General features: G+C 57.8%; 9 protein-coding genes across 9 annotated transcripts; 4 read left to right on the top strand and 5 right to left on the bottom strand.

The window, feature by feature from the left end:
- Window positions 1-213: 213 nt before the first annotated feature.
- DL89DRAFT_321147 (histone acetyltransferase TRA1) lies at window positions 214-12,981 on the bottom strand (the record flags this gene model as incomplete). The annotated part of the gene is made up of 15 exons (XM_040891261.1): window positions 12,669-12,981; window positions 12,376-12,588; window positions 11,057-12,347; window positions 9,956-10,974; window positions 9,728-9,912; window positions 9,211-9,591; window positions 8,732-9,173; window positions 8,298-8,684; window positions 7,913-8,242; window positions 7,207-7,872; window positions 7,149-7,178; window positions 1,470-7,120; window positions 985-1,419; window positions 605-953; window positions 214-579 (listed from the first exon to the last, which is right to left on the bottom strand). The coding sequence occupies exons 1-15, from the start codon at window positions 12,879-12,881 to the stop codon at window positions 214-216; spliced, it is 11,958 nt and encodes a 3,985-aa protein (XP_040745436.1). The 5' UTR covers window positions 12,882-12,981.
- Window positions 12,982-13,982: 1,001 nt separating this feature from the next.
- On the top strand, window positions 13,983-15,369 carry DL89DRAFT_105736 (uncharacterized protein). The gene has a single exon (XM_040883051.1). It carries the CDS (start codon window positions 14,250-14,252, stop codon window positions 15,324-15,326), a length of 1,077 nt encoding a protein of 358 aa, XP_040745435.1. The 5' UTR covers window positions 13,983-14,249; the 3' UTR covers window positions 15,327-15,369.
- Window positions 15,370-15,548: 179 nt separating this feature from the next.
- On the top strand, window positions 15,549-18,873 carry DL89DRAFT_265687 (karyopherin Kap95). The gene is made up of 7 exons (XM_040886778.1): window positions 15,549-15,811; window positions 15,910-15,968; window positions 16,070-16,174; window positions 16,346-16,933; window positions 16,956-16,999; window positions 17,034-17,592; window positions 17,624-18,873. The coding sequence occupies exons 1-7, from the start codon at window positions 15,772-15,774 to the stop codon at window positions 18,734-18,736; spliced, it is 2,508 nt and encodes an 835-aa protein (XP_040745434.1). The 5' UTR covers window positions 15,549-15,771; the 3' UTR covers window positions 18,737-18,873.
- An 897-nt stretch (window positions 18,874-19,770) lies between these two features.
- DL89DRAFT_105630 (uncharacterized protein) lies at window positions 19,771-20,375 on the top strand. The gene has a single exon (XM_040883046.1). It carries the CDS (start codon window positions 19,980-19,982, stop codon window positions 20,319-20,321), a length of 342 nt encoding a protein of 113 aa, XP_040745433.1. The 5' UTR covers window positions 19,771-19,979; the 3' UTR covers window positions 20,322-20,375.
- On the bottom strand, window positions 20,376-22,169 carry DL89DRAFT_105631 (uncharacterized protein). Its single transcript, XM_040883047.1, has one exon. The coding sequence runs from the start codon at window positions 21,918-21,920 to the stop codon at window positions 20,430-20,432; it is 1,491 nt and encodes a 496-aa protein (XP_040745432.1). The 5' UTR covers window positions 21,921-22,169; the 3' UTR covers window positions 20,376-20,429.
- DL89DRAFT_105644 (uncharacterized protein) lies at window positions 21,939-23,082 on the bottom strand. The gene has a single exon (XM_040883048.1). It carries the CDS (start codon window positions 22,676-22,678, stop codon window positions 21,977-21,979), a length of 702 nt encoding a protein of 233 aa, XP_040745431.1. The 5' UTR covers window positions 22,679-23,082; the 3' UTR covers window positions 21,939-21,976.
- An 827-nt stretch (window positions 23,083-23,909) lies between these two features.
- DL89DRAFT_105651 (uncharacterized protein) lies at window positions 23,910-24,686 on the bottom strand. The gene has a single exon (XM_040883050.1). The coding sequence runs from the start codon at window positions 24,538-24,540 to the stop codon at window positions 23,971-23,973; it is 570 nt and encodes a 189-aa protein (XP_040745430.1). The 5' UTR covers window positions 24,541-24,686; the 3' UTR covers window positions 23,910-23,970.
- Window positions 24,687-25,687, bottom strand: DL89DRAFT_105650 (uncharacterized protein). Its single transcript, XM_040883049.1, has 2 exons — window positions 25,118-25,687; window positions 24,687-25,051 (listed from the first exon to the last, which is right to left on the bottom strand). Exons 1-2 carry the CDS (start codon window positions 25,332-25,334, stop codon window positions 24,747-24,749), a joined length of 522 nt encoding a protein of 173 aa, XP_040745429.1. The 5' UTR covers window positions 25,335-25,687; the 3' UTR covers window positions 24,687-24,746.
- Window positions 25,688-27,110: 1,423 nt separating this feature from the next.
- DL89DRAFT_205298 (Sec63 complex subunit SEC62) lies at window positions 27,111-27,410 on the top strand (the record flags this gene model as incomplete). The annotated part of the gene is made up of 1 exon (XM_040884064.1): window positions 27,111-27,410. A coding segment is annotated over one exon (300 nt), but the record flags the coding sequence as incomplete, so codon positions are not given.
- Between the last annotated feature and the right edge of the window lie 12 nt (window positions 27,411-27,422).

The raw sequence follows: 27,422 nt of genomic DNA, 5'->3' as shown, positions 1-27,422 counted from the left end.
CTGATCACCAGATCGATCACCACATGCGGATCAGTGCTGTGTCTGCATGTGTAGATGTTATGTAGTTGGCCACACATCGCACAGAGGATATTAGAATAGCCCGTGGGCTTGAGGGGGATGTCTTAATAAACCATGGGCCGTCGGGAGAGGGCCGAAACAGAAATAGTCAAATTAAAACTGAAGCGTGACTAGGCAGCGTCTAAAAGGCAGCACTCACAGCCACGGCATCCACAAAAAGTCCATCTTTGCCAGGTTAGTCGGGTCAACAGCCTGCATGAACAGCTGGATCAGCGGCTGCATCGGGGAAGCGCCAAGCTCGTGCACCTTCTCTGGTGGCAGGATCTCAACAAGCTGCTTCACACGATGTGTGATCAGCTGAACATTGCGCTCGCACATCTCAACCAGTGCTTGCGGGTTGCTGGCCGCTAACGCCTTGACGGTAGGCATGTGCAAAAGTTCGTCGGTGACATACAGATCAAGGAAGTCGCGCAGCAGGTACTCCTCGCTGGCAAATCGATCAGCAACCTTGTGCACAGCAAACGGCAGGATGCCCTCGAGCCCAAGTTCGGTGACAAACGCCTGGATGTTGGGCGTCAGGCGGAACGGCACCGGGCTCCTTGCTGTGGATCAGACCCGGCGATGCCTGTGTCGGCACCAGGTCTGTCAGGCAGACACTGCCGTCGTCGCGCGAAATAGTCAGCTTGGCAGGTGCCCGCTGTGTGCTGGCAATTATGTACGTCAGCGCCATGCTGACTGACACCTGGAACGAGAACGACTCGCGGTACAGCCAGTATGCCATCGGCGAGCTCGAGTGAGCGCGCACATTGTCAGAGAGCAGCGTTGAGGGCACAAAGCGCTGGCAGATCTGTTCAAACAGCACCCGGTTGGCATCCTCAGCACTGGGCACTTGTCCGGCCACCTCACGCATCTTGTCGACAAAGTACAGGACCTGGCTCCAGCCCAGAGCTCCCGTTGCGCTCACACGCTTCGTCGTACACATCCTGCAGCGTAAATGACTGCGGCTGTTCCTGAACCAGTCGGATATGCGGCGCCAATGAGACAATGGTAGGCAGGTGTAGTGCCAGCCGGCGCTGCTCGCACACATCGCGCTCCTCCTCACAGGCACGGTCCAAGTTCCGATACAGCTGCACCCAGCGCTCCTCCTGATGGTTGTGCTTGGATGTCGACTGCTGCACGGCGAAATGCGCAATGCTGCCGTCGGTGCCGCGGATGGCCAGGCGACGCGAGACATTGCTGGTGCCCAGCGTGATCGTCAGCTGCGGCATGAACCGCTCGATCCGCACAAACTCATCGTTGTTGTCGGTCAGCATTAGGTACTGGCCGGGAACCTCGACGTCCTCAAACTTTTGCTGCTCAAATTCAACCAAGAACGGGCTGAAGTGGCTGAGCATCTGGTGGCTCGGTCCGCTTGCGGATCGCGGTCCGAAGAACAGTCCTGCCAGCTGTACAGCCGGGTGACGTAGGTGCGCAGGTCCATCTCGTGCACCTTGCCAAAGTCCTTCTCAAAGTGTGTCTTGATGACACCCGACGGCAGGCTGCGAGCAACACGGCAAGTGTTGGAGACAATGGTGTCTAGCAAGGTCATGTCGTAGTTGTTTTGCGACACGCGTGCGTGCAGCTGCTGCAGCCCGTCGCTAAGCAGCGCATGCACCAGACGATAAATGTCCTCTTCGGGGAACGGCTTCAGACGCTGCACAATCTGGTCGATCATGCTCTCCATCGACAGCGTCAGCAGCGGGTGCGCGGTCTTGAGCTTCGACATAAGCTCGTCAATCTTCTCTGCCAGCGTCGGCTCCTGCCGCGGGTTCGGTGTGTTGCCGTTCGTGTTGGCAGCAGACGACGAATTGCTAGCCTCCTGCACCTGCTGCTGGCGCCGCGCCAACAGGCTTTCCTCGCGAGCGGTCCTCAGCGAGTAATGCAGTGCCTGCGGGTACTGCTTGGCGATGCGCAGCAGAATCTGCAGCGACTGGCGGCTGTACTTGGCGTCCAGACCAACGAGCAGCTGCGGAATGAACGCAATCCAGTACCACGTTGGCATCTCGCTCTTGTAGTTGTCAAAGGCCGTGCACACGTTGCTGGCTTCGTCGTCTTGGCCCAGCAGCCACAGGGTGCGTGCCAGATACCGACGCACACGTGGGCGCTTCGACAGGCCCGCCGCCTGCATATAGCAGCTAATAGCGTTGACTGCCTGCGTCGTGTCGCTCAGATTCATGTTGAAGCGGTAGTCGTTGTGGCGACCCCACGCTCCCCAGGCCTTGGCTGAGGCCAGGTCAACCTGGATGCCCATGGCAAAGGCATGGTTGGCATCCTCCAGCTTGCCGAGCTTGGTCAGGAACTGGCCCTTGAGAGTGAAGAACTCGGCCTTCTGGTACTGCTGGAAGTACATCAGGTTTGTGTTGCTGATAACATCCAGGCCACTCTGCAGCTCGTCCGGCCGATCGTAGTAGCACTTGGCCTGCTCGCGCAGCTTCAGGAACGCCTCCTGGATCTCAATGTTAGGCAGTGTGTAGATGCGGGTCAAAGAGCTGATGCACACATCTATGAGCCCATGAAGGCGCGCAACGTGAGCAAACCGGTTGATGATCCACGCCATCTCGTGGTACCCGCGGTACGCAAACGATGTTAGCGTCGAGTTGGCCGGCGTGGCAGACTTGGGTGTGTCTTCCTTTGCATCGTTTTTACGGCTGCCCTTTGCATCGGCCTTGTTGCCTCCCTTCTTGTTCCCTGCTTTAGATGTCTCTTGCGTATCCTCGTTGGCTGTGCCGCCCTGCTGAGGAATGAACGGCACATAGACATCGTTGATCGCCTTGAAGATGTGCTGGCGCCAAGCGACCAGGTCGCTCCAGATGTTGATCGGGTCGCTGTTATTAGGCAGCCGCTCGCGCCACGTCTGCAGCACCGACTTGAGGTCCGTCGATTTGACCTCGAGATTCTCAGCCTTGGTGGTTGCCAGGCTGAGGTAGATGGAGCTGGCATCGCTCAATTCAACCATCAGCTGGAACATGTGCAGGATGTTGATGTGGGCGGGTGTCCCGACAGGCGGCAACTCGTTCCACTGCTGCAAGCACAGCCGGATGCCTTCCTTGCACACGCGCTGGAAGTCGGCGGTCTTTGCGCGCTCGCCTCCATTCTTGATCAGCGACAGATACGTCTCATAGAACTTGGCCCGTGCGCTGCCCAAGAATTCGGCTGGGGTTGCCTTGATGAGCTGGCGGATGTGCGGCTGGCGCTCAGGCCACGACCACAGCCGCCATCCTGCATCAAGCTCGATCTCGGGCAGCGACTCGTTGACACCCAGATCCTGCAGCATATCCCAGCTCTGCAGGCGGCGCGTCGTCTCAATCCACCGCGACTCCCACAGGCAGTACTCAGACTCCGAGAACGGTAAAACGCCAGCGCGTGCCTTTGCTTGTGCCTGCTCGTAAGATGCCTGCGCGTTAGCCCAGTCATCGAGCTGCTCGTACGCCAGGGCAATGTGCGACTCGTGGTACTGCCCATGGCGCTTCCATGCGCCGTAAAAGTAGTGGCTGGCCGACAAGGTTGTGTACAGCTCAGTCAGCGCATCGAAGGCTCCAAGCTCGACTCCCATGGCACGGTCAAAGATAGCCGACTCAATCTCCGTCCGGTCCAAGATCTTGTGCTCCAGGATCGCCAGCGACGAGTACCACGCGCCGTATGTCTGGCCAAGGTACCGCAGGAGCTGCGGTGGCAGCCGTGGCATCGGCGTACACGCAGAACACGCGTCCAAGATCGCCTGGATTACATTGGGACGAGAAGAGGTCTGTGCCTGGTGGTAGGGCTTGGCCAGGAGCCGGATGATCCCGCTGGTCAAGTCATGCTGGTCCTTGCTGCTCAGGTTATGCCAGACAAGTGGGAACAGCTTGACCCACACGCTGCAGGCAAACTGGGTGTCGAGCAGGACCATGCGAGCCAGTGGTCGCACAATAGTGCCGACAGCAAACGGAGAACCTGAAGTCTCAGTCGAAGAAATAGCGCTTCTGGTAAAGCCATTCTCAGCTACGCTGTGGTGGTTAACCACATTATCAGCCTCGTCTGTGTCCATGTCCTCTACATCGCCAGATCCATTTGCGTGAGCGACTCGGGGAGCGTCCATTGTGGAATCGCCGTCTATATCGACATCCATACGCGAATCTGCATCGACATCAATCAGCTTCGATCCTGAGCCATGGTCCGCGGTACTACCGGTCTTGTCGCCGATAATCCTGCGCATGACAAACGGCCTCAGACTCGCCTGCTGGTGAGTCGATGCAAAAAGAAGCGGCAGACATTGCTGCAGCCAGAACGTCGACGACACGCTCTCCCAGTTCTGCGTCTCCAGCAGATAGTTGAGCCGCACAGGCAGCGAAGGCGGCATATTGGCATCAAACGTATCAAGGAACCGGTGGCGCATCTCCGAGTCTTCGCTCTGCATCCCCGACAAGAAGGCCTGCTCCAGACGCATGGTCATTTCTGAGCGCGTGAACCGTGGGTCATTGTAAACCTCCAGCACCAGCGACAGGTACTTGCGCTCAAGCAGCGAGAACATGTCGACATTGCCGTTGGCGTCCAGTGCGGTACCTGTTGCCGATCTGGTAGCAGGGCTTGAAGAAGCGGTGGCAGTGGTAGCGGCGGCAGCGGCAGCAGCAGCCACTGCAGCACGTGCATTGGTGCGGCTAGTATTGTCGTTGGCCGATACTGACCCATGAACGAAGCTCATCATCGATGACATGAGCATCGCCTTCTCCTTGATCGTTGGAAACACCTCCTGGGGATCTAGCACCCACTCGCGCACAACTGCCAATACAACATGCAGCAGGCACGGGTCGCTGGACCGCTCAATAAGCTGGATGATGTACGTCAGGAAGCTGCGCCGTTGGTCACCAAGACGCGAGATGTAGTCCTTGAGTAAAAGAACCAGCATGAGCAGCGTGTCAAGAGAAGTTTCGCCACGTACCAGCCCCTCAACTGTCAGCGTCAGATTCTTGTTTGCCAGTAGTGTCGCTACGATCTCGCCTTCGGTGGTTGCAAGCTTCGGCGGGACCACGCCAGCTGCCGAGCCCCCTACTCCTGTCACTGAAGTTGCAGACGACTGCGTCGACAGGCTAGAGGGGCCGGCTGGCACTGCAGCTGCAGCACTACCGCTGTGCGTGTTGTGCTCCTTTGTGTACTTTTGCACAAACTTCATCAGCGTCGGGATGTACGAGTAGAACTGCTCGCCAATGTACTTGCCGGTCGCATGCAGGATCATCAGCGTCCCAAACAGATTGGTGTTGCTCTGCAGGTTTTCGGTAATCAGCGACTCGACAAGGGCTTTCAGATCGGCGACGATGTTGGAGCTCCCAAGACGCTCGTTCTCAGCCGCCTGCTCGTACAGCTGGCGCAGCAGTGTGGCAATGATCCGCTGCACCTGGGTGTTCTCGACAGAGATGCACTTGCGCACAACCGTCACCAGATTGCTATAGTACTCCTCAAACCACACTGGCTGCATGTGCTGTGTGACCGTCGATAGTACAGTCAGAATATGCAGCACCAGCTGGTTGTTCATGCCTTGCTGCTCGATTTGATGGATCGAGCGCTCAAAGAACGTCAGCCGCAGGTGCATCGGCGGCCACTTTGACGTATCGAGATAGCTCGACAAGAGCTCGAGGGCACGCGGTCCAAGAGTTGACTTGAGCGCAAAGTCGAACACCAGACAGAGCATGCGCAGCAGCAGACCGACGATGGTCTCGCGTCGGGCCTCTGTCATCAGCAGATCGGGCGCAGGTGGTGTGCCAGCGGCTGCTCCGCCTTGCGCTTCTGATGTGCTCGCAGCAGCTGCCGACGACGCACTGGATTCCTTCTCCTGCATAGCGTGCCATTTCAGGAACAGGTCCATTATATCAAGCGCCAGAGTGCGCGTCTCGGTCGTTGCACTATGCGTTAAACACATCTTTTGCAGGATGCCAACGAGGCTCGTCGCGAACTGCATGCGGTACGGGTAGAACATCGTGGGCTGGGCAGCAATCAGCTGATAGATATGCGTCGTATGGGCAACCGAAACACTCTGCTCAAACAGCACTCGCTTGGCCCACCGCGCCCAAGACGGGATCTCGTTCGGGTCCTGCGGAAGGCTGCTCGGATTCAGGCGCTCTGCCAAGACCGGCATAAGGATATCGAGTGCCTGGCGCACCAGTACGCGGTTTTCCACATGATGCGCCTTGAGCAGCGACGTGTAGACCTGGCTGACAATCTTGACTGGCGTCTGGAACGCAACAATGAACTGCGTTACCAGCACATACGACGCGTACTTTATCAGGATGTCGTCGTCGCGGATGAACTGCCAGCCAAACTTGATGATGTCTTTACGAGAATCGGTCACGACTACGGCAGCACTGCGGATCAGGGACGACGACAGCCGCACCATCTCTAGGCGCACCGAGTCGTTGATGTTTGGCGACATATGGTGCCCCGACGAGACCAAGGCAATCCAGACACGCTTATGGATCCACAAGAGGACATTGTCGCTTAGCAGCTCGGCGCCGCGCTGGTCAGCAGTCAGATCTGTCCTCCCCCCTTCGGTCGCTGCAATCGCCGGCAGGCTGAACACGGTCGCCACCAGTGGGTTGACCAGCCGCTGCATCAATATCGCGTTGGCATCAGCCGACGTGCTGGTGTCTCCGAGCTGGCTCATGAACGCAGTCAGGATCTCGCGACGCTTGCTAATCGGCCACTTGACAATGAGCTCGTCCCACACGTAGCGGAAGATATGGTGCGTGTCGATGATGTCAGAACTGCGACCACAGGCTTCCAGCAGCTTGAACAGCACTGCAGGTGGGTTGGACATCACGCGGGTTGCAATGAGCAGCGATGCGATGTAGTGCTCAAGGAAGCAGATCTTGGCCAGCTGGTGTGCCTGGTCGGACTGCGTCGACACAGCAGCGATAGCGTTCCACATTTCAATCACTGCCTGCAAGAGATCAGGCCGCGCCTCAATCCACTTTGGGTTCTTCTCCAGCCCAGCGTGAATCATCGTCATGATGTGCATCCCGATGACCAGGCGCTTGTACGTGGCCTCGGTCGGCACTGCTGCTGGCTTGGTCATTTGCTGTTGGCCAGGTGTCTGAGCGTCCTTGGCCGCGCCGATCGACTGCCATTGCGCTGGTGCTCTCGCTCTTGGCCTCGGCGTTTCGCGACCCCCTTCAAGACCTTGATGATATTGGGTGTGAGGCCGACAAGCGCTTCGCGCAGAGCATCGCACGTCGGGCTGCGCAGGGCATGCGCAAAGATCCGCGCATAGTGTGTGTTCTCGATCCGGCCCATGAAATACACGACCGACTCATTCGGATACCGTGTCAGGAACTTGAACAGCGGTTCACGGAACGGGCTCGACTCGCGGCGACATAGGTTGACCTCGAGGTTAACCACAGAGCTAACCAGATCGTCAAGCAAAACGTTGGCCGAGGTGGGCAGCAAGTGGAAGACCTGCAGGATGGCCACCAGGATCTTGATCTCGTGGAGGTCGTCAATTGCCTTGCTAGACGCGGCCTGCAGGAGCTGCGGGTTCGCCCACTGCTGCATATGGTCGAGCAGCTTGCGGCCGACCTCGACCTTGAAGTAGTTTGTCAGCAGCTGCAGCAGCCGGGCAAGGCCGTCGAGGCTGGCCACAGTCAGACGCTTGTAGTCAGACAGGTTGAGCAGGATTGGACGGAGACCAGCCTGCAGCAGATCCTTGGGCAGCTTTTGCTGCTGCTGGAGCACTTGGCGCAGGCCGTCGTTTGCAGCCTCTACCACATCAATGGATTTGTGGTAAAGCGATTTGAAGAACACCGAGATGATGCGTGCGCGGGTTGTGTTGTGCCGTGACTGTGAGAGCTCGGGTCTGTCCATCGCAGCAGTCAGCATGCGGATGCACACATGGCGCAGGTGGCGTCAGCGACACAGTGTTGCTGCGGATCTGTGCTGGATGGTTGACCAGCGCCTGATCCTCGGCATCGGCCAGCGCCAGGGCCTCCGACAGAAGGCGCATCAGCTCCTCGTTGATCTCCATGAACGGCGGCTCTAGCGACATGCAGTACGTGATCGCGTCGATGTTGCCGATCTGCATGTTGTGCGGCAATGCACGCAGGGGCTTGCCAAAGATAGGTACCAGCAAGCGGTCACGGCACGGCGTCAGTAGCGCAGTGATACTGCAACCAGTAACATTGACAAGGATGTCCAGGCACGCCTTAACTGTCTCGCGCACCTCTCGCGCTTGGATTTGCAAGCTCCTTGATGATGAGTGCCAGGAACGACATGACCAAGCGGCTGTTCTCAGGTGACAGGCGCGCAGCCAATGTGTTAAGCGTCTGCTGTGCCTGCTGCGCATGCAGAGCCTGGGCGGCCTGCTGCGTCTGCTGAGGGGTGATTGCTGGTGTGTTTGGCTTGGGCGCGGAGGCGTCGGGAGTCTGGTGCCGCGATGCATTCGTGTCGCTGCTGGGCTTGGAGGTAGGGACGTCCGACTTGGGCGGCTCCTGTTTGGCACCGGCATCATCTTCAAGGATCTTAGATCCACTAGCACCATCCTTGGCAGACTCGACAGGCTCAGTAGACTCGACAGGCTTGTCGGTACCGCTGGCTGCAGACTCCTCAGGCTTATCTGTCATAGTGTCGTCACTGATGGCCTTCTGGTCCTTCTTCTCGTCCTTCTCTCGTCCTCCTGATTTTTCTTCGAGTCACCCTCTTCCATCTTGACGTCCTCCACTGGTTTCTCCACATCCATGGCTGCCTCGTCAGGCTTGGGCTTTTCTGTGTCCTCAGGTGCATCGCTATCGGTACCTTTGTCGGCTTCCTTTGGTGATTCCTTGGCAGCCTCAGCGGGGTGGTCACCGTCAGCTGCAGCCTCAGACTCTGGCTGCTTACCATCCGCCTCAGCTTCCATAGGCTCAGAATTGACTGCAGGCGCAGAGACTGGCTCTGGCTGCAGCGGTGGGTCGGGTATCGGGAACGCCTTCTGGACAATTTCTAGGATGGTTTCGCGCGAGCTGATCGGCGTGTTGTCATAGAGCGCGTTCGTGTGCGTGTCCTTCAGCGTGAACAGCAGCGCCTTGCTTAGCTCAATCAGGTTATCTGTCAGCCAGTGCGGGCCAAGATCGAGCTCTTTGACAATAAACGCAATGCCCTGTGCATCCGCTCCTCTTTGTGTGGGCACTGGGGCTGTAGCACGCTGCGCACATCTCCGACACAATCCGGCGCATGGCAGGCAATTGGCCAACTAATGAGACCTTATCAGACAGTGACTCGCGCAGCGATCTGTAAAAGGAGCGCAGCATGCGGCAGCCGATTTCACGCAGCGACTCGGATTCTGCGACCAAGGCCAATGCAATCGCCTCAGGGACGACGTCGCCCAGCGAGCAATGTGAGAGACTAGTCGAGCAGGACGGCGGGGACGGCTGGCTAGCTGGCTTGGCGGTTTCCACACTATGGATAATGTGCTGTAAGGCGCCCAGCGATGTCACGGTCTTCAGCAGCTCTGTGGCTTCTTCGCTGTGAGCTGTAGCAAGACTCAGGGACCAGATGATACGCAGCAAGCCGTTCTTGTTGAGTGGGGTCGCACTAGGCTGAGCCCGTCAGCGACGCCAGACTCGGCTCAGTCATAGCGGAACCGCTTGCCCTGCTCTCGGAGTTGCCGATTGCAGGACTGCTCAGGATGGTGCGCTCCAATATTTGGCTTCCCTGCAGGCTTGGGGACGAGATGTTGGCCAGGCGCTTCAGCGACATTGGGTTCGAGTAAAGCTCGCAAAGACGCCTACCATGCTGCGGAGCTTCGGCCAGCACATCCGCGACATTTCCCTTTCCGACAAACGGCAAGACTAGCGCATACTGGGCACACGACACAACGAACTCTACAGCATCCTTGCGGGCCAGATTCATCTGCTTCGCTGGCACACGATCCTTCGAGAATCTTTGCCGAGAACACGATCGCATCTGCTAGCGGCATCTCGATGAGCCCAGGCAGACCCTCGAACGTCAGCGGGACCGAGAACTGGTCTTCGCTAGATGCCATCTGCTCGTTCGGGTCCTTGGGGAACCTAGTTAGCAGCATGTGGCGGTTGCGGCCACCAAGCTTACCGAGAATCCGCGCCGCCACTGGTGCGTGCGTCGACGCGCTGGACGGCAAGCGCAGGTGCAGCCACAGTGACGACATGATCTCGCTCATGACGGGCATCAGGATCGGATCGAGGAACTCGCGTGTCAGGTTGTCAATGCACAGCTCAAGCGTGCGCAGGCCCTGGCTAACAAGCTCAGGGCCGGACTCGAGCGCATATACCAGGGGCTTCATCAGCAATGACAGGTATGGCAGGAGCACGCTGAGACGAACCGGTACGGTAAGGCAGATCTCCACAAACAGCTCCTGCATCGGCGACGCCTGCTTTGTAAACCCAAGCGCGTTGTTCAGAGTCTCGAGGAGGTTCTGGAGAATCGGGAACACCTCCTTGTATAGGGATTCGTAGCGGCCGCCGCCGATGCTGCGAAACAGCGCGCGTAGCAGCAAGAAGTAGTTCTCGGGCTTCTTGGTCGTCTTTGAGATCGTCAGCACCGATTTGATGATCTGCTGCACATATGGCTGCAGCACAGGCTCGTTGGCTTCGGGGAAGAATGTCAGCGCCAGGAAGGCAATCTTGAACAGGTGCAGCATGGTGCTCGTCAGTGCTTCATCGTCGGAGCCCAGTTGATCGAGGCGGCTGCAGAGGAACCTGAGCATGATCGACATAAACGCCGGCGAAGTGGGCTCGCACGAGACAAACACCTGGACACTGGCGATGGCCGCGCACTGTTCAATCATGGTGTCAAACGCAAACTCGAACTGTGACGTAAACAGTTCGTGGAAGACCGCCGGGTCCAGCGATACAAACAGGTTGGCAAAGTGCTCAATCTGCTCCTTGCACTCGCGGTCCACCAGCTTGATCTGCGCCTCCACGCGATAGTGCTGGGCGCCTCGGGTGGGCCGGTTCAGCTGACTCGTCTGGGTGGGCCTCCGCATATTCGTTCCTCAGCCGATCGATGTCGTGGAGCCGACATGCCCGCAGGCCTTCGCGGAACAGCGACGACAAAAGCTCGAGCTCAAACCCAGCCAGATCGCCTTCTTTGTTGGAGATAATTGCCGATGCTCCTGTGGTGGCGGGCTCCTTCTGATCAACAGCCATGGCTGTTGACTCGCCCTCGTCCTTGGCCGTCGCAGCCGCTGCTGCTGCCTGTGCGTTAGGGCCGATGCCCAGTGCCAGTGAAGAATTGCAGCGCTTCAGCGCGTAGATAACGTTCTTGCAGCCAGTCACAAGACTGCGCAGGTAGAGCCGCAGGTCCTTGATCTTCTCAGTGTTCTCGGGCGCACCGGTGCGGATCAGGTCGACTGACGAGTACAGCGTCTCCTCAGAGAACCTCTGGCCGCTCTTGATATCGTTGATTGCAGCAGCTGACAAGCAGCCAATGGCCGAGAACCCTGCGACATACGTCTTGAGGATCGAGAGCAGCAGGATGCGGCCCTGGCGCTTGTCAGGGATGGACATGATGCACTCGGTTATGTTGTGCAGAAGCTTTGCGCACATGGTGTGGACATTGGGACTCAGCGATTGATCATGCATGCAGCCCGAGTAAAAGTCAACCATTTTTGTGAGTTGCAGCGGCGACAGCTCGGACCGAATGTGGTGCATCAGATCTGCCAGCATGCTGAAGGCGAAGGGTTTCAAGATGCACTGGCTCGCAAGCCCTGAGCCAACAAGAACCTGCATATCGAGGAATCGATGAGCAATGGGCACAAATGCTGTGCGAAGGTTTGTCGATACGATGTGGCGCGTGGCAATAAGCATCTCCTTGCGTGTGGCAGTGGCGTCGGCTGGGCATGCACACAGCAGCTGGTGCGTGAGCTGAGCGACACGGTCCTGGCTCGGAATCAGCAGGCCGGTGAATCCACGGGCAAAAAACGCCAGGAAGGACAGTGTTTTCGACTGCGCCGTGATGAACTCCGAGTACGCTGCGCGCCAGTGCTGGCTGAGAGGCAGCTGCTGAGCACCCGGCGTGTGGTCATAGATGGCATTGCCCCGGGGATTGAGCTCAAGCATGTGCAGGATGAGCGGCAGTATATTTCCGACAAATGGGTCGGCGAACCTGCGGCCGTTGTTTGACTGGAGAATCGATACGACGATGATCGGGATTTCGGTCATGACCTTGAACGACCCAGTGGCCCTGCCAAGGTTCTTCACCGACGAGTCGGCAGTGTCGGGGCCAGGCGACATGGCACCAGGCGACATGAGGCTGATGTTGGGCGTTGAGAGTGATGACGGCGTGTCGGTTGTGTCCAGTACCTTCAGCATCTGGTCCGCATTGCGGTAGAATCTCGACAGCCAGCTCGAGGAACGATACCGCCATCGGATCCATGCTGTTCCTGAAAAGGCGGTGCACCTCATATATAATCTTGAGACACAAAACTGCGTTCTCTTCGTTCTCGTTCTTGACCTGCGACATCAGCGTTGTCACCACATCCAAGGCAATCGGCCGCAAAACCTCGCTGTGCGGAAGGCGCTGGATAATCTCAAGCAACGTCGACCGCAGCTTCTATCAGACAAGGGGTGCGCTATTAGCAGTGTGCCAAGGCGTTACCTGGGACAAACACACTGGCTTTCTCTCGCTCTTACCTGCTCGGGAGCCGAGTTCACAAACACAGGGGGTATTTTGAGTAGCAGGTCGCGAATAACTGGCCATAGTATGCTGACGAAGCGCGCATAGTCCTGCGGCTGAATCAGCTCCAGATTCTCGCATAGGTCGAGCGCAATGGTGCCTTTGAGCTTGACGTCCAGCTTTTCATCGCGCAGGCGCGTGGCAAAGATCTCAAAGTTGGTGATAGCCATGGCGCTGAGCAAAAAGTCGGTATCGGCGAGCGCGACTGTTTCCCTTTTGTCTGCTTAGCGGTAGCCTGGCTTCGGTAGGTTGCGGTTGGGTGGTATGGTGTGAATAGAGGGGGTTGAATTGCAAGTCGCGAAAACAGAAAGTGGAATTGTGAATGGAAGAGAAAAAGGCGAGCGGCAAAGAAAGGCTGGCGCTAGACGGCCCTTTATGCTAGCAGCGAGACCACCGATCGAAGAAGAAAATCGCGAGTTCAAAAATTTTGAATTTGGGTGGGCAAGCTACTCGCCGCGGCCGAGGGCACTTCACGTGATGCAGGCCAATGCTGGCCGATTGCTCTGATTGGCTGGGGCGTCGGACGAGCTGGAATCCCCAGCTGCGAGCGCTCTGAATATCCATAGCCCATGCCCCTCGTGAGGTGGGCGTATACACGGGCAGACGGACACGGGAGTACTGGAAGTACCACGGTGCTGCTGTGTGTGGCCGCTACTGTGACGCATCGACGGCACCTAGGCACATGGCCTGCGTATGGTCGGAGCAGAAACTGGACATATATCTGACACAGTACCACTGCCACTGGACGTATTTGAGAGTGCCAGCATCTGCTGTAGACATCAGTGCCTCTCCATATCAGTGCTCTGGGTTTCCTGAGTACCAGCACGTGCACCCCACATCCTCCACCGCGGTCGGGGGCTGAGATTGGTTTGTGGGCTGGCTCCTCGCTCCTCCTTCTGCATCTATTTCCCCTTCGAGGAGCCTTTTGGCTTTTTTCTCTCCTTTTTTTCTCCCAAATTGCAAGTTTTTCTAGGTCTACCTGTGCTAAACCCCTCCCAAGCATTGCATGTCGAGTGCAACAGAAAACACTGCTGCGCCGGTGGCAAAACCGGCCATGAATTCGGAGGACCAGCCGAGAAGGAAAACTTTTCTGACTCCAATTCGGAAGGATGGGCAGATGCCAATGCGACTAAGCGCCTCGTCACCGGCATTCCAGCCCTCTCCGCGAAAGAAGACGGCTGCCAGCAGCGTGGCAGCTAGCACCACGGCGGAGATAAAGCAGCCCAGGGCGGCTCAGGCGTCTGATGTCGTGAGAGGAGTTTCTCAGCTCGAGCTAAGAGCGAAGTCCTATAGGAGCGCAGCCATAGACAAGCCGCTGCCGAACCACGACCATTTCATGCAGGAGCCGTCGCAGAAGCCGCAGCACAACCCGCACCTCCTGCCAGTCACACACTACGCTATCGACGAGCGCCTGAGGCGGGAGCTGGTAGACGAGATGCACGCCAAATCGGCCTGTAACCGAGTCGGACCTGCCTGCACGGGTGCACAACTACCACGCGGTGAGCCCGCTCGAAGCGGTGCCAGTCGGTGCGTCCGGCATGACCCAGCAATGCGTGGTCAAGGCACAGTCGATTACCGACGGGCAGCAGTACTGTCTGCGACGCGTCCCGGGGTTCCGTGCCAAGGACGACTCGTCGCTGCTCGCCATCGATAAGTGGAAGGACATTGACCACCCGAATGTGGTGCGCGTGCGCGAGGCATTTACGACACGCGCGTTTGGAGACAGCTCGCTGATCGTCGTGTATGACTTTAAGCCGCTGTCGATGTCGCTGAAGCGCCGAATCATTGACCAGCACGAGATATTCAGCGAGGGGCGTCTGTGGCGGATTGTTCTGCAGATTACATCGGGACTCAAGGCCATCCACAGCGCCGGGCTTAGCGCGCGCATGCTGAACGCTGCCACAGTGCTGATAGCGCCTGAGGACCGTGTGTACCTCAACTCGTGTGGTCTGGTGGATCTGCTGATGGTCGACGCCGCCTACATCGTCGATGTTGCGCAGCAGGAGGACCTACGGGCGATTGGCCAGATCCTGGATCTGGCTCTGGGCATGAACCCAGAGAACATAGCGACGATCCAGGGCCAGGCGCCAGCAATCGTCCCTGGCGCCAGCTTCTCGGCCGACTTCAAGCAGCTGTTTGGGTACCTGCACGGCCGCATGACGCCGGTTATTGCCATAGACGATATTCTGCGCCTGGCGGGCCCACGTATGTTTGCCGAGCTCGACTCTGCGCGGCGCGACGCCGACCTGTACCGCACCAACCTGGCGCACGAAGCAGCCAACGGCCGCCTTGCGCGCCTGCTGTGCAAGCTGAATTTCATCACCGAGCGGCCGGAGCACACAATGGACCCCGAGTGGTCCGAGACCGGAGACCGCTACCTGATCAAGCTCTTCCGCGACTACGTGTTCCACCTGGTCGACGACGTGGGCCGGCCGGTGCTGGACATGGCCCACGTCATTGGCAACCTGAACAAGCTCGACGCCGGCTCGGCCGAGAAGATCATGCTCATGTCCCGCGACGAGCAGTCGTGCCTGGTGGTGACATACAGCGAGATCAAGCGGTGCGTCGACGGCGCGTACAGCGACCTGGCTGCAGCCTCGCGCTTTCGAAAGTAGTTTTTTTTTTTTGCAATATCATATCTGACGATTAGTGACTTGAGCTGCAATCGGTGAGCTGGGAGCTGAGAGCTGAGAGCGGCGGTGAGCCGCATATCTGGAGATGCACGCAAAGCGTTCGCGATGACTGGGGAGCGGTGACTGGTGGTGTCGGGACTGCAGGCTGATTTCGCTCGCAAAGGAGGAGGGGCCGCAAAAATTTTCCCCTCTCGTTTTTCTTTCTCTGACCCTCCACTCTCGCAAACACCACTTTTTCTGGCTCTTTTCCAAACACCTCTCAACCTTCACATTCTATATTCTCGTAGCAAACGGTTCCCCACATTTGCTAACAGGTCTCTTTTTTCTCTCATTCACAGCAGGACAGAAAAGAACCCAGTAGAAACACCTCACCCTTTCTCCTCCGGAACATTTTTCTTTTACAAACCCTACGCAGAAAGCAGCAAAAATGAGCTACGCCGAGATTCTTGGTGGCACTCTTTCGCCAGGTAAGAATGCATTTAGAGATCGCCGGCATGGAATGCACAAGGCTGCGCAGTCACTGCATCGCCAACTGACATTGCCGCTAACTGCATTTACACTGTAGATGCCAACATTCGCGAGCAAGCTACCAGGGCTTTGGAGTCTGCAGAGAACGAGAACTTTGTAAGTAGTCTGGTAGCTGCGGCATGGAAATTCACCGTTGGAACTTGAGAAATGCACACTAATGCAGTCCACATTTTTGCAACTGTTTTTGCTCGCTGTAGTCCCAGTACTTGCTCTCTCTGACCAATGAGCTCGCCAACGAGGGTGGCGATGGAGCAGTGCGCACTGCCGCCGGTATCGCGCTGAAGAACGCGCTTCTCGCAAAGGTATGTACATTGTTTGATGCTTTTCTATTGGCAGCAACAGCCAGCGACGAAGAGAGAGCTGGCTGGATGCAATAGTCTGTTCCCAACAAGCCATGCTGCCGACAATGCGGCTGGCCAGCTAACCAGACATCCCTAGAGACCGTGCCTGCTAACTGTGCTTTATTGCTGTAGGATCCGGCTCGCCAGGAGCAGTACGCACAGAGGTGGCTTCAGGTCAGCGACGACACTCGCAACCACGTCAAGCAGGGTTCATTGGCCACGCTGGCGTCAGAGAGCCGGCAGGCGACAACAGCTGCGTCTCAGATGATTGCCGCCATCACAGCCATCGAGCTGCCGCGGGGCCAGTGGCCGCACGTAATCAACACGCTGCTCGAGCAGATCACCACCACCACCAAGGCCAACCTGAAGGTTGCCTCTCTGCAGGCGATCGGCTTCATCTGCGAGAACATTGAGCCTGAGATCCTGGCTACCCAGAGCAACCCGATCCTGACCGCCGTTGTCCAGGGCGCCAACTCGCAGGAGCAGAACCAGGAGGTGCGGTACGCTGCCATTACTGCCCTGTATAACTCGCTCGAGTTTGTCCGTGCCAACTTTGAGAACGACGGCGAGCGCAACGTGATCATGCAGACCGTCTGCGAGGCGACACAGAGCCCCGACGTGAACGTCCAGGTGGCAGCCTTTGAGTGCCTGGTGCGCATCATGCAGCTGTACTACGACAAGATGCAGTTCTACATGGAGAAGGCCCTGTTCGGCCTGACAGTCATCGGCATGAAGAGCGAAGGAAGAGAAGATCGCGCTGCAGGCCATTGAGTTCTGGTCAACCGTGTGCGACGAGGAGATCGAGCTGAGCATCGAGGAGGCCTGAGATGATGGAGCTGGGCCAGCAGTTTGACCGCACCAACTTCCAGTTCGCCAAGACCGCTCTGCAGCAGGTGCTGCCGACACTGATGTTTTTGCTGACCAAGCAGGACGAGGACGCCGACGAGGACGAGTGGAACGTAGCTATGGCTGCAGCCACCTGTCTGTCGCTGATGGCGCAGACCGTTGAGAACGATATCGTGCCGCCGGTCATCCCGTTCATCGAGCAGAACATCCGCAACCAGGACTGGCACTTCCGCGAGGCCGCCGTCATGTCGTTTGGCTCGATCCTCGACGGCCCTGAGTCTGCTGTGCTGATGCCACTTGTGTCGCAGGCGCTGCCGGTGCTGATCGAGATGGTCAAGGACCCGGTGCTGCAGGTCAAGGACTCTGCGGCCTGGACGCTGGGCCGTGTGTGCGAGCTCCTGGTCGAGTGCATTCAGATCGACGTGCACCTGCACAGCCTGATCAGCGCGCTGGTGGGAGGGCTTGAGGACAGCCCACGTATTGTGTCCAACTGCTGCTGGGCGATCATGAATCTCAGCGACCAGCTGGGCGGTGTCGAGGCCGAGACATACGCCGCTCTCGCAGTACTTTGAGGGCATTATCACGACGCTGATGCGCATTACCGAGAGCAACATCAACGAGAACAACTCGCGCACCTCGGCGTACGAGGCCATGGCGACGCTGGCCAACACTGGTGCCAAGGACACGATCCCGACGATCGGCCAGCTGGGAATTGCCATCCTGGATCGCCTTGATATGACCATCAGCAACGCCAGCCAGGCCGTCGGCATTGACGACCGTCTTGTGCTTGGGGAGCTGCAGTCGAACCTGCTCAACGTTCCTGACCAATGTGTCGCGCACCCTGGGCAAGCAAGGTATCCGAGATCTCTGACCGCTATCATGACCAGCGTGCTGGAGCTGCTCAAGGTCAGCGGCAAGCACGCTGCCGTTGCCGAGGACTCGTTCCTGCTTGTGGGCTCGCTGATCACTGCGCTGGAGGCTGACTTCTCGCGCTACCTCGAGTCGTTTGCACCGTATCTCTACAGCGCGCTGCGTAACCACGAGGAGTACCAGCTATGCTCGATCTCTGTGGGCCTGATCGGCGATATCTGCCGTGGCATGGGACCCGATGCGGCCCAGTACTGCGACCAGTTCATGACGATTCTGCTGCAGAACCTCGAGTCGGACGTGCTGCACCGCGACGTCAAGCCCGGCATTCTGTCATGCTTTGGCGACATCGCCCTGGCTATCGGGGGGCGGTTCGAGACGTATCTGGAGGTTGTGTTCCGCGTGCTCGCATCTGCATGCCAGCTCAGCGCCAACACACAGGCAGTGGACTACGACACGATCGACTACAACAACCAGCTGCGCACAGGCATTTTCGAGGCCTTTGTTGGAATCGTGCAGGGCTTGAAGTCGGACAACAAGGCACAGCTGGTGCTGTCGCAGGTACAGGGCATCCTTGGCTTTATGAGCGTCGCGTTCAACGACCCGAACCGCTCGGACGAGGCGACACGGTCCATGATCGGTCTGCTTGGCGATCTGGCTGATGCGTTCCCGAACGGCGAGATCCGCGAGGTGCTGCACGCTGACTGGATCCCGGCACTCATCAAGGAGGGCAGGGCAAGCCGCCGCGGCTCGTCGTTGCGCGAAGTATCTCGCTGGGCGCGGGAAATGGTCAAGCGGGCATCGGCCTAAATGGCCTGTTTTGCTCAGGTGTTTTGCTCCACTCCTTCTCTATCCTCCCCCCCCCTATTCTATTATCTTTCCTACAGGTATGCTAGGAATAACATGTCCTTTTTTCAATAATTCCGGCGTAGCAGCCTTTGTGGACACGACGTCAGGATATGCAAACAGCAGAGGCTATGTATATGATACGTGGTATGTATGGTGTTTGTGATAGAGAGCTATACGGAGGCGGTGGCGGGCTACGAGCGATCCGACAGGAAGAACGTCCAGATAAGCTTCTTCAGCTCAGGCCTCTGTAGCATAGCAATATACGGCGCCATCGGGCTCGCCGACGCGCTCAGCTGCTCGGCTGTGGCCTGCAGCAGCTCAGCGAGCTCCTGATCGGGAGCCGCCAGCTTTTGGTGGACCGCTATAACAGGCGCTAGCGCAGCCTTGCGCACCTGGCTGCGCGGATGCCCCAGGCAGGCCATCGCGTACGGCATGAACCTCCGCAACACCTCGCTTTGTGACCTCTGTGGGTGAGCTGAGGCGCTTGACAACATCAGCAACGAGATCTAGGACGCCTGCCAGCGAGTTTTCCATCTTTAGCACACCCAGTGGGTCCATCGCCGCAGGTGTCTCGACTTGGGGCGGCAGCAGCTCAGCGTATGCCGCCTGGATATGGAACGCGGGCATGGGAGCGCGCAGGAAAAAGTCCTCAAAGAGCGCAAAGCACAGATCAATGTCCAGGTGAGCCGCAATGTCATAGTACACGTCCTCCTGCCGACCCGCTGACGATGGGCGAGACACTGTACTTGCTGCGGAGGACCTCGAGCAGCAGAGTGCGCGCAGCATCGAGTGTAAAGTACTGCCATTGCTTGCGCACGATCATGCGGAGCACATCGAAGCAGTTGTCCTTGATGAACACAGTGTCGCGGGACTCGGCTGGGTTGCGGAGGTACTCAACGCAGGCATTGAGCAGTTTGGTGAGGATTCCGCGGCCGCCGGCAGATTCAGGCATCCAGACAGAGGACGACTCCTCTTTGGCATAGCGGGCCAGACTGCGGAACAGAGCGTCGTCGATGTCGTCGTTGGCGAGGCGCTGCAAATAGCGCTCGATTTTGAGCAGACGATTCGGGGTCGCTGCAGGCATTGGCGAGTCGACAGGCTGCGGAAGGGGAGTCTTGAAGATGCTTGGCATCACAGGTGCCTGGAGCGGACCGTTCCAGTACCGAGCGGTCTGGGTACGCGGTGTGATGAACGGGTTTTGCTGATGCTGGCGGGTTTCGCTGGGCTGGCGAGGGCGGGAGGAGTGGTGTACTGTCAGGCGTCGGGAATATGCTCTCTGGTCTGCTTCACGTCGCTGCCGGTCTGTTCTGGCGCTTGGCTGTGGTTGGAGTCGAGAGACATGCGACTGGGCTCACTGAGGAGCTCCGTGGCCTGGCTTTCCTCCAGATTGAGGTGGGACAGATCTGGGTCTTCCTGCGAAGCGGCCACAGCGGTTGTGGCACCAGTTTGCAACTCATGCGCCTTGGACTGGACAGGCGGTGCCTCGACATCCATCAGATATGCACCAACGTCCATACTGGAGAAGTCGAGGAGTCCCAGCGACTGACGCGAGTTCTTGCTTCCACGTATATCGCGCACATCGAATTTGTCCACTGGCTTCTCGTCGGTGGCGTCGTACATGACCATGTCGCCGTCATCGTCTTCATGCTCATCCTCAACGACTTTGCTGACAGTTCGGCCGCGCTGCACAAACTTGAACTCTGGGCGCGAGTCCCAGTTGCGCATCTGCCGACAGGAGACTGTGGTCGTTGATCTGCTGCGGGAATAGGGTGGCATTCTGCGGCACGCTGTAGCCCGACACCACGTTCATCAGACTCGGCATGGGTGGCTCTTGGGAAAGGCTTTGGGCTGCTGGCGGGCTGTGGGCACGGAGCTGCTGGGCACTGGGCACCCTAACCACTGAAGCAGCCGACATGGGCCGGTCAACGCTGGCAGCGTCCTGCGCACCTTTGACGTACCGGTCCTTGTCGCGATTCAGCATTGCCTGGGTGCTGGCAGGCAGTGATGCCAGCAGTTTACGGGCATTGAGAGCCGAGACATTGTAGAACTCCCAGAACAGCTCCCGGCTCGGCTCACGAACGCTCGGCTGTGCGTCCATAACGCCCTGCTTTGCCACTACAGAGATGTGTGCAAAGACCTCAGTACTACGACGGTCGCCAGAGCTGTGCTGTAGCACAGTGGCGTGGCTGCGCAATACACATGTACAGGTGGTGACAACTGCCAGACGCAGAACAGGGGACTTGTCGGCGATGTAGTACCGCAGGGTCTCGATGGCTTTGGCACGGAGCGGAAAGTGCTGGAAGACGACAGCCATGGCGGATGCAGCAGCCTGTGCAGCGATTTTCTTAGTCTGCGCGCACTGCTTGAGCAAGGCACCGACAATGGGGTCGAACAGCGGGCTGGCGTGCGGGCCCAGGCGCATAGCAATATCTTCACAGAGCCGCATGCCATGGCCTGACAGCGACGTGCGCAGGCTGTTGACAGCCTTAACAATCTCGTGGATGTGTTCCCTGAACATGGCCACGAGCTCCGAGCAGAACTCGATTGCCGAATTGCCCCAGATGATGGCGCGGAACAGGACCACTGCACGCTCTCGCTGCACCCAGTTGGCCTCTGATTCGCGACCGTCAAAGAAGGACATGACCTCGGACATTTCGCGGCCCAGCATCTGCGCGCTGGCCATGTTGCGCGGCTTGACATCAGCAGGCACGTTGCGACTCGGTACGAACTGCTCAGTGATACGCACCATGGACGGCCGTTTAGTCAGTGAATTGCTGGTACGTGAGCCTGCGCTGTGGCGTTGCTGCCCCAATGACGATAGATAGCCCGGCGATGGTTTGGATATCGAAGTGGCTGATGATGACGACATCACCTGAATGTGCTGATGCTGGTGACGTGCCCAGCCCATGCGCGCCGGCCTGCGAGTGCAGCGATGCCAGGTTATGCTGGTGCTGGCTCGACCCGCCGCTGCCGACTCTGCCAGGCGATAGCGCACTGCTGCGGCCGATACTGCCGGTGCGCGACTCAGAGCGATACTCTTGTCGAGAACCGCTGCGGTTTCCGTATGCTCTTGGTGGCCCCCCTGCGTGCAGCCCGCTCTGCATCCCATATGCGGTCTGGTTGACGCGCGATCCCGGCCGTGCATTTCCCGTGGCACCTGGACGAGCGATATTTGAGATTCCCCGTGCCGCGCTTCCCAGCTCACTGCGTGATTGGAATCCCCGTTGTGCGCGATCCAGGCCGCATTCCAGTGACTCGGGACCCAGGACGCATGCCGAATCCGCTGGTTGCCTGGCGCGACCCGCTGCGCCCAGCCATCGACGGCGACGAAGGTAGTGCGGCAAGCTCTCCCTCAGGTGCCGTTATGCTTATGAGTAGCGTCGGTTTCTGGCTTGAAATTGCTTGGGCCTTGCTGACAATGTCCTGCTGCAGCTCTGGCCGATGGTGGTATATTGTGTTCAGGGCGCGGCGGGCAGCGAATCTAACGGCCTCCTGGTTGTCGTCAAGCAGAGAGAATGCGCTGGCGATATAGTGTGCTGCCGGGAACTCTGTGTGTTCGGAAGCGCAGCTGCTGAGCCATTCCAGCGCCATCTCCCGCACTCGCCACGTCTTGTGGGCAAACCCACGTGCCTTTATGTCGCGCTCAAACACCACCCCCGCATTCCACGACGCGGTTGCGCCAGGAGACGACCCCGGCGACATGGATGTGCGCGGCTTGCCCAGCCCACGCGACTTGAACGGCGAACTGAGCTTCGGGATGGAGCTCGTCAGCATGCTGTACCGCGAGCTCGGCTTTTTTGTCGGGCTCGGTGCTGGCTCTGATGTCGACATTGTTTGCCGGGTCCCCTGTGTGCTTTTCCACATGTGCACCAATGTGCTCAAGGCGTACTCGCGCACTGCCATGCGCCCGTCGCCAAGCCGATCCAGCAGCGGCGGCAGGAGAAAGTGCAAGCATCGCCTTACTTAGCGGCGGTGACCCGTCGCGACTCACCATATCAGCTATCGGCTGAACACACGTCAGCGCTGCCTGGCATGCCATGACCTGCGACGAGCCGAGGGTGGCGGGCAGTACCGTTATGAGCCCTTCCAGCGTTTTGCGCTATAAAAAGCAGATTAGGGAGTGTGTTAGCAGGACGCGGGTTCTAACCAGCCAGCTCGGGTAACTATACATGGCGCCTTTGTTCCTGGATACTCACTGCAACATTGCTGTCTCCGTTGGTGAGGAGGTTCTGGACCTTGTCTAGAATGGCCACCTTCTTTTCTAAACCTACATAGGGCATAAGATGGAAGCAGGGTGCAAGTTTTAGCATCCGCAGAAGGAAGAGCGCCAACCGCACTGCCGCATGGTACTTACTGCAGTGACTGGCCTCCCAGCTGCAGTGTGTGCAAGAGCTGCTCGAGCGTCTCTGGCATTTAAACTTTGCGAAATTACCGAAAACAGAATACGTTGTTTATCAGTTTCTCAGAAGCAACAACAACGGCGGTGACGCAAACTGATAGCTATGTATAACCCTCGCCAGAAACGTTGCAGAAATAGACAGAAATTGTTTGCAAATGAGAGAAGTATGAAAAGTGATTGCGCTAATGAGAGTCGAAAAGGGTTGGAAAGGGCAATAAAAGGAAAGAGTAAGAAAAATGCAATATGAAAGCTAGAGAGAAAAGAGGTTCTGGCTTTTCCAAAAAAGTCTTCCTGCGCGCTCGGCCATGAAAAGACACCATGCATCACTTGATCAAAGGGGCACCTACTCGACGCCCTGCAAGTAGCGGACAAACGCCGAGTACCAGTCGCCACTGTCATTGCTGGCCGCTGACTGCACGGGGAGCAGCGATGCACTCGGCGCACTGCCCAGCACACTGTCGAGCCCGCTTAGCCAGCTCGACGATTCGCCAAGCACCTGCTGCCACAGCTCCGGCTGGCTTGTGGCCAGTGGCGCTAGGCACTCTGCATCGCCTTGCACGGCCGCACGAGGCCTTTGCTGGCTCAGCCGGCGCCCAGCGCTTGCCGCAGATCAGCCAGCACTGGGGGTGCGCTCTGGGCGGCATACTCCCCTCGCCGACTCGCCAAGCACAGTAGACGCGATAGTAGTTTGGGAGCTGGCAGTAACGCCAGTGCGGGGCGACATGGCCGCATTGAATTCGGCCTGTGTGGTTTGCCTGTGGCGGACCCAGGCACGGCACATCGGGTGTACGCTGATCTAGCGCCGCAAAGACCTGCGCGGTGGGATTCGACGACGCGAGTGGCGACTGGGCTGTCTCCACGAGCGAGGCCAGGCCATGATCGACACATGCTTCTGTGTCTCTCCCCACCTCCGTCGAAGCTGTCTGTGGCGATCCTTGTCCCATGTGGTGGCAATTGGTAAATAGCCGCCGCCAGTGAGCTCTGCCAGACACATGTCCGAGTACAGTCTGTTCATGGCCGCTGCGCCCGGTGCATCCGATGAGATAGAACAGCTGGACTGGTCGCTGGGAAACAGCTGCTGGCTGTGCATTTGCAAGATCTCGTCGGGGAAGCGGTCGGGAGTAGCGCCGGTAGCAGTGGCGAACGCCGAAATCGTATTTTGCTGTCCTGAGATCGCGCTGGAGCCAAACGGCATGATGCTGCAGGTGCTGCCTGGGATATAAGGGCGCTGACCGACGATTGTGTTTGGCAGGAACTGCGACAAATGGTGCAACGACGGGCTGTCAAAGCTATCATCGAGCCCTGTGTTGGACGCTGCTGCTGCCATCGCCGCCGCCGTCAATGCTGCTGCAGTGGCTGCTGCCATTGAAGTACTGCCCGACGTTCCTGTCGGTGACACACATGGATCCTGACCCGAGCCAGCATACCCACCGGGTGTCTGCAGCAACGTCGCTTGCGTGCAGTGGCAAAAGCGACACACCCTCAGTCTTTGCAGAGGCTGTCGGCGAATCCTGGTACGTTACCAGCCACAGCGGATTCATCGACTCTCTGTCGCTTGGCATATCCCTGCTATCACAGAGCGACGAGAGTGATCGGCTCGAGAACTCCTGATAGCACTCGCTTGCACCGCTTTGCAGCTGGCTCGCTACCTGGCAAGGCATGTTTCCGGGTTGGTGGTATGTCAGAGGGGCGTGGGGAGCCGTGGTCGAAGATGCCAAGAGCATCGCTGGCGGTGAGACGGGTAGAGGCAGGCACGCTGCTGGCAGAAACAACACGCCGGATCTTTTTCTTTGGCTGCGCGAAATCTGTTGTCGGCCGGCTATAATACAGGCGGAAGATCTGCTGAAGCTCCTGGAATGTATCCATGCTCATGTCGCCTAAGCAGAGAACAATGACTCAGTGTATGGATATACGTATGCTTCCGCGCTCCTCGCTTTACTTACGGTTGCTTGGTGGCTTCTTACAGTGCGCCCAGACCTGGATGTGCGACGAGACCTGCTTGCGTGCCCGGTACTTGTCGGTCTTCATGAAGATGTACCGCGAGATGATATCGTTCCGGCCCACAAGCTCAATGTTGTTGCCGCTGGGCAGCTTCTCGTCAATTTGGTACTTCCGCTGGCCCGACCGATGCAAACACATGCACAGCCTCAAGAAATGCATCTTCGACAGCCGGCGGCCACACCTCGTCGCCACCCAGCTTCTGTGTCGATGATGTATGGTATTTCTCCAAATCGAGATCGCATAAAATGCTACGAACCGTGTCAATATCCATATCGAGTACTGGAGAAGAGGGGTGGTAGAAGATGTAGGAGTGGCGGAATGTGGTGGGTAATAGTATCGAGCGTGCAGGAGTAGCGTTGCTGGGTGCGACAAATGAGGGAATGGTGGGGCGTATTGTTTAGGATATTGCGCACATAACAGCTGACGCAGCAATGGTGCACATAGAGCCCAACCAAAGGAATTTGGATGAGCGCTCTACCGGGCTTGCAGGTTACAAGTAACCGACAGAAGATAAGCAGATATGCCGACCTGTAGACAGAAAAGGGTGTGAGATGTTAAAGTGGCGCAATGGGCTTAGGTAACAGGATACGTAAAATCTATATTGTATGCGAGGTCGTATATGCGGATGTGGGAGAGGGAGATGGAAGGGTAGGCGGAACGGAGAAAGTAAATTAAAAAGGTATTAGGACTACTAACGAACAAAATACAATATAGAGAATACAAGAGACTAAGGACGTAGAAAAGAAAATGATAGTCAAGAAAAGAAAAGAAGAAGGGTGCTCACACCGCATTGATGACCGCTAGCATCAGCCCAAGAAGGCGGAATGAGCCTATAAGGAATCCTACCGAGACCATTTTGCCCACCCGCGTCAACAAGCAGGGTTGACATGCCCGACTCAGGCTTACTTGATAAGACTCTACTGCCGGAGATGACTGCTGTCGTTTATGCTGTTGCGCATTTTGGCAAGCAATCGTCAAAACTGCACGCAACAGGCTCCCCGCACACTGAAATGGTCCCTGAACCTGTCCGGCCCATTTGCGAACGGGTGTTTTCCAATAATATCGAATCTGCGCGAGATACAACGCGGGCTTTTGTTGGATGCTACTGCTGAGCCTTCGTACGTCATTTGCTGTCCTGCCGCTGTGCCTGGGGGAGGCCAAGCTCTCCTGCATGCGGGCTATCCTATTTGTTGCCGCTTTACACGTCCTGTTACCGGGCAACATTCTCTCTCCTCACCCTTTTCCCACTAGGTGGGCAGTAGGCTGGTTCAGACTCGCTGTTCAAAATTTAAAAAACCCCGGACAACGTTTCGTGAAATCGGAAACCGGCAGACCCTGAGCCGAGCTGCCCGAGGCAGCTCGCAACTCGCAGTGGCTCAAAAGCGCGATCTCCCCGGCCAACGCACGCAGAGCCAATGGCCGCCTCCCAGCGCCCACCAGCCTAGCAATGCATCATCCCAGAGGCTTTTCCCTTTCCGCTGCTGCCTTTGCAGAATTGCCAGCAGAAACAGGTGCTTCACGGCCAGACGGAGCTTTTTTCTGTATCTTGCTCAAATTTCACTTTCCACCCTTTTCCAATTCTATATACACATCTCGCATCTAACCAACAATGTCCGACGACATCGCCGAGGGACCCTCAAAGGAAGTCATGAGCTTTGCCAGCTACCTCCACAGCCCTGGCAGCTCCGGCCTGCGTGCGCGCGAGGGTGTGCTGAACGGCCGCCGCGTGCAGTTCTTCAAGGGAAAGGAGCGCCATCAACGCACTCACCAAGGCTGAGGACGGCCGGACCGCCAAGTTCACGACGCGAGAGGAGGCCGAAGAGTGGATGCAGGCTCTCTTGGACTACCAGCTTGTTGTGCGGTGTGACAAGGGCGCAGATAGCACACGCACGACTGCGCATCAACCCGATGCAGAACTTTGACGATGATGCGTACTACGCGTGGCTGTATGAAGGATCGCAAATTATGGTGATCCTGGGCGGCATTGGTGTTGTGGCGGTTGTTCTTGCTGGCGTCATGTTCCCGCTGTGGCCGTCGGTGCTTCGGAACGGCACATGGTACTTGTCGATGCTGGCGCTGGGTCTGCTGGGTCTGCTGTTTGCCACAGCCATTGTAAGGCTGATCGTTTATGTCATCACGGTGGCCACCCAGCCGAGGGGCCTGTGGATCTTCCCGAATCTGTTTGCCGACGTGGGGTTCTTTGAGAGCTTTGTGCCGCTGTACGGATGGGATGAGCCGAAGGCGGCC

Source organism: Linderina pennispora (genome assembly GCF_002104995.1).
Source record: "Linderina pennispora strain ATCC 12442 chromosome Unknown DL89scaffold_3, whole genome shotgun sequence".
In the NCBI taxonomy this organism is placed as follows: Eukaryota; Fungi; Kickxellomycota; class Kickxellomycetes; order Kickxellales; family Kickxellaceae; genus Linderina; species Linderina pennispora.
This window is presented reverse-complemented; position numbering and strand designations above follow the sequence as displayed.

Coding starts and splice junctions, on each gene's coding strand:
- DL89DRAFT_105736 (XM_040883051.1), top strand. CDS start 14,250: ATGACCCAGCAATGCGTGGTCAAGGCACAGTCGATTACCGACGGGCAG.
- DL89DRAFT_265687 (XM_040886778.1), top strand. CDS start 15,772: ATGAGCTACGCCGAGATTCTTGGTGGCACTCTTTCGCCAG. Junction 15,812..15,909: donor TGGTGGCACTCTTTCGCCAG/GTAAGAATGCAT, acceptor TTTACACTGTAG/ATGCCAACATTCGCGAGCAA. Junction 16,175..16,345: donor AGAACGCGCTTCTCGCAAAG/GTATGTACATTG, acceptor TTATTGCTGTAG/GATCCGGCTCGCCAGGAGCA.
- DL89DRAFT_105630 (XM_040883046.1), top strand. CDS start 19,980: ATGCTGGCGGGTTTCGCTGGGCTGGCGAGGGCGGGAGGAGTGGTGTAC.
- DL89DRAFT_105631 (XM_040883047.1), bottom strand. CDS start 21,920: ATGCACGGCCGGGATCGCGCGTCAACCAGACCGCATATGGGATGCAGA.
- DL89DRAFT_105644 (XM_040883048.1), bottom strand. CDS start 22,678: ATGGCAGTGCGCGAGTACGCCTTGAGCACATTGGTGCACATGTGGAAA.
- DL89DRAFT_105651 (XM_040883050.1), bottom strand. CDS start 24,540: ATGGCAGCAGCCACTGCAGCAGCATTGACGGCGGCGGCGATGGCAGCA.
- DL89DRAFT_105650 (XM_040883049.1), bottom strand. CDS start 25,334: ATGCATTTCTTGAGGCTGTGCATGTGTTTGCATCGGTCGGGCCAGCGG. Junction 25,052..25,117: donor TAAGAAGCCACCAAGCAACC/GTAAGTAAAGCG, acceptor TTCTCTGCTTAG/GCGACATGAGCATGGATACA.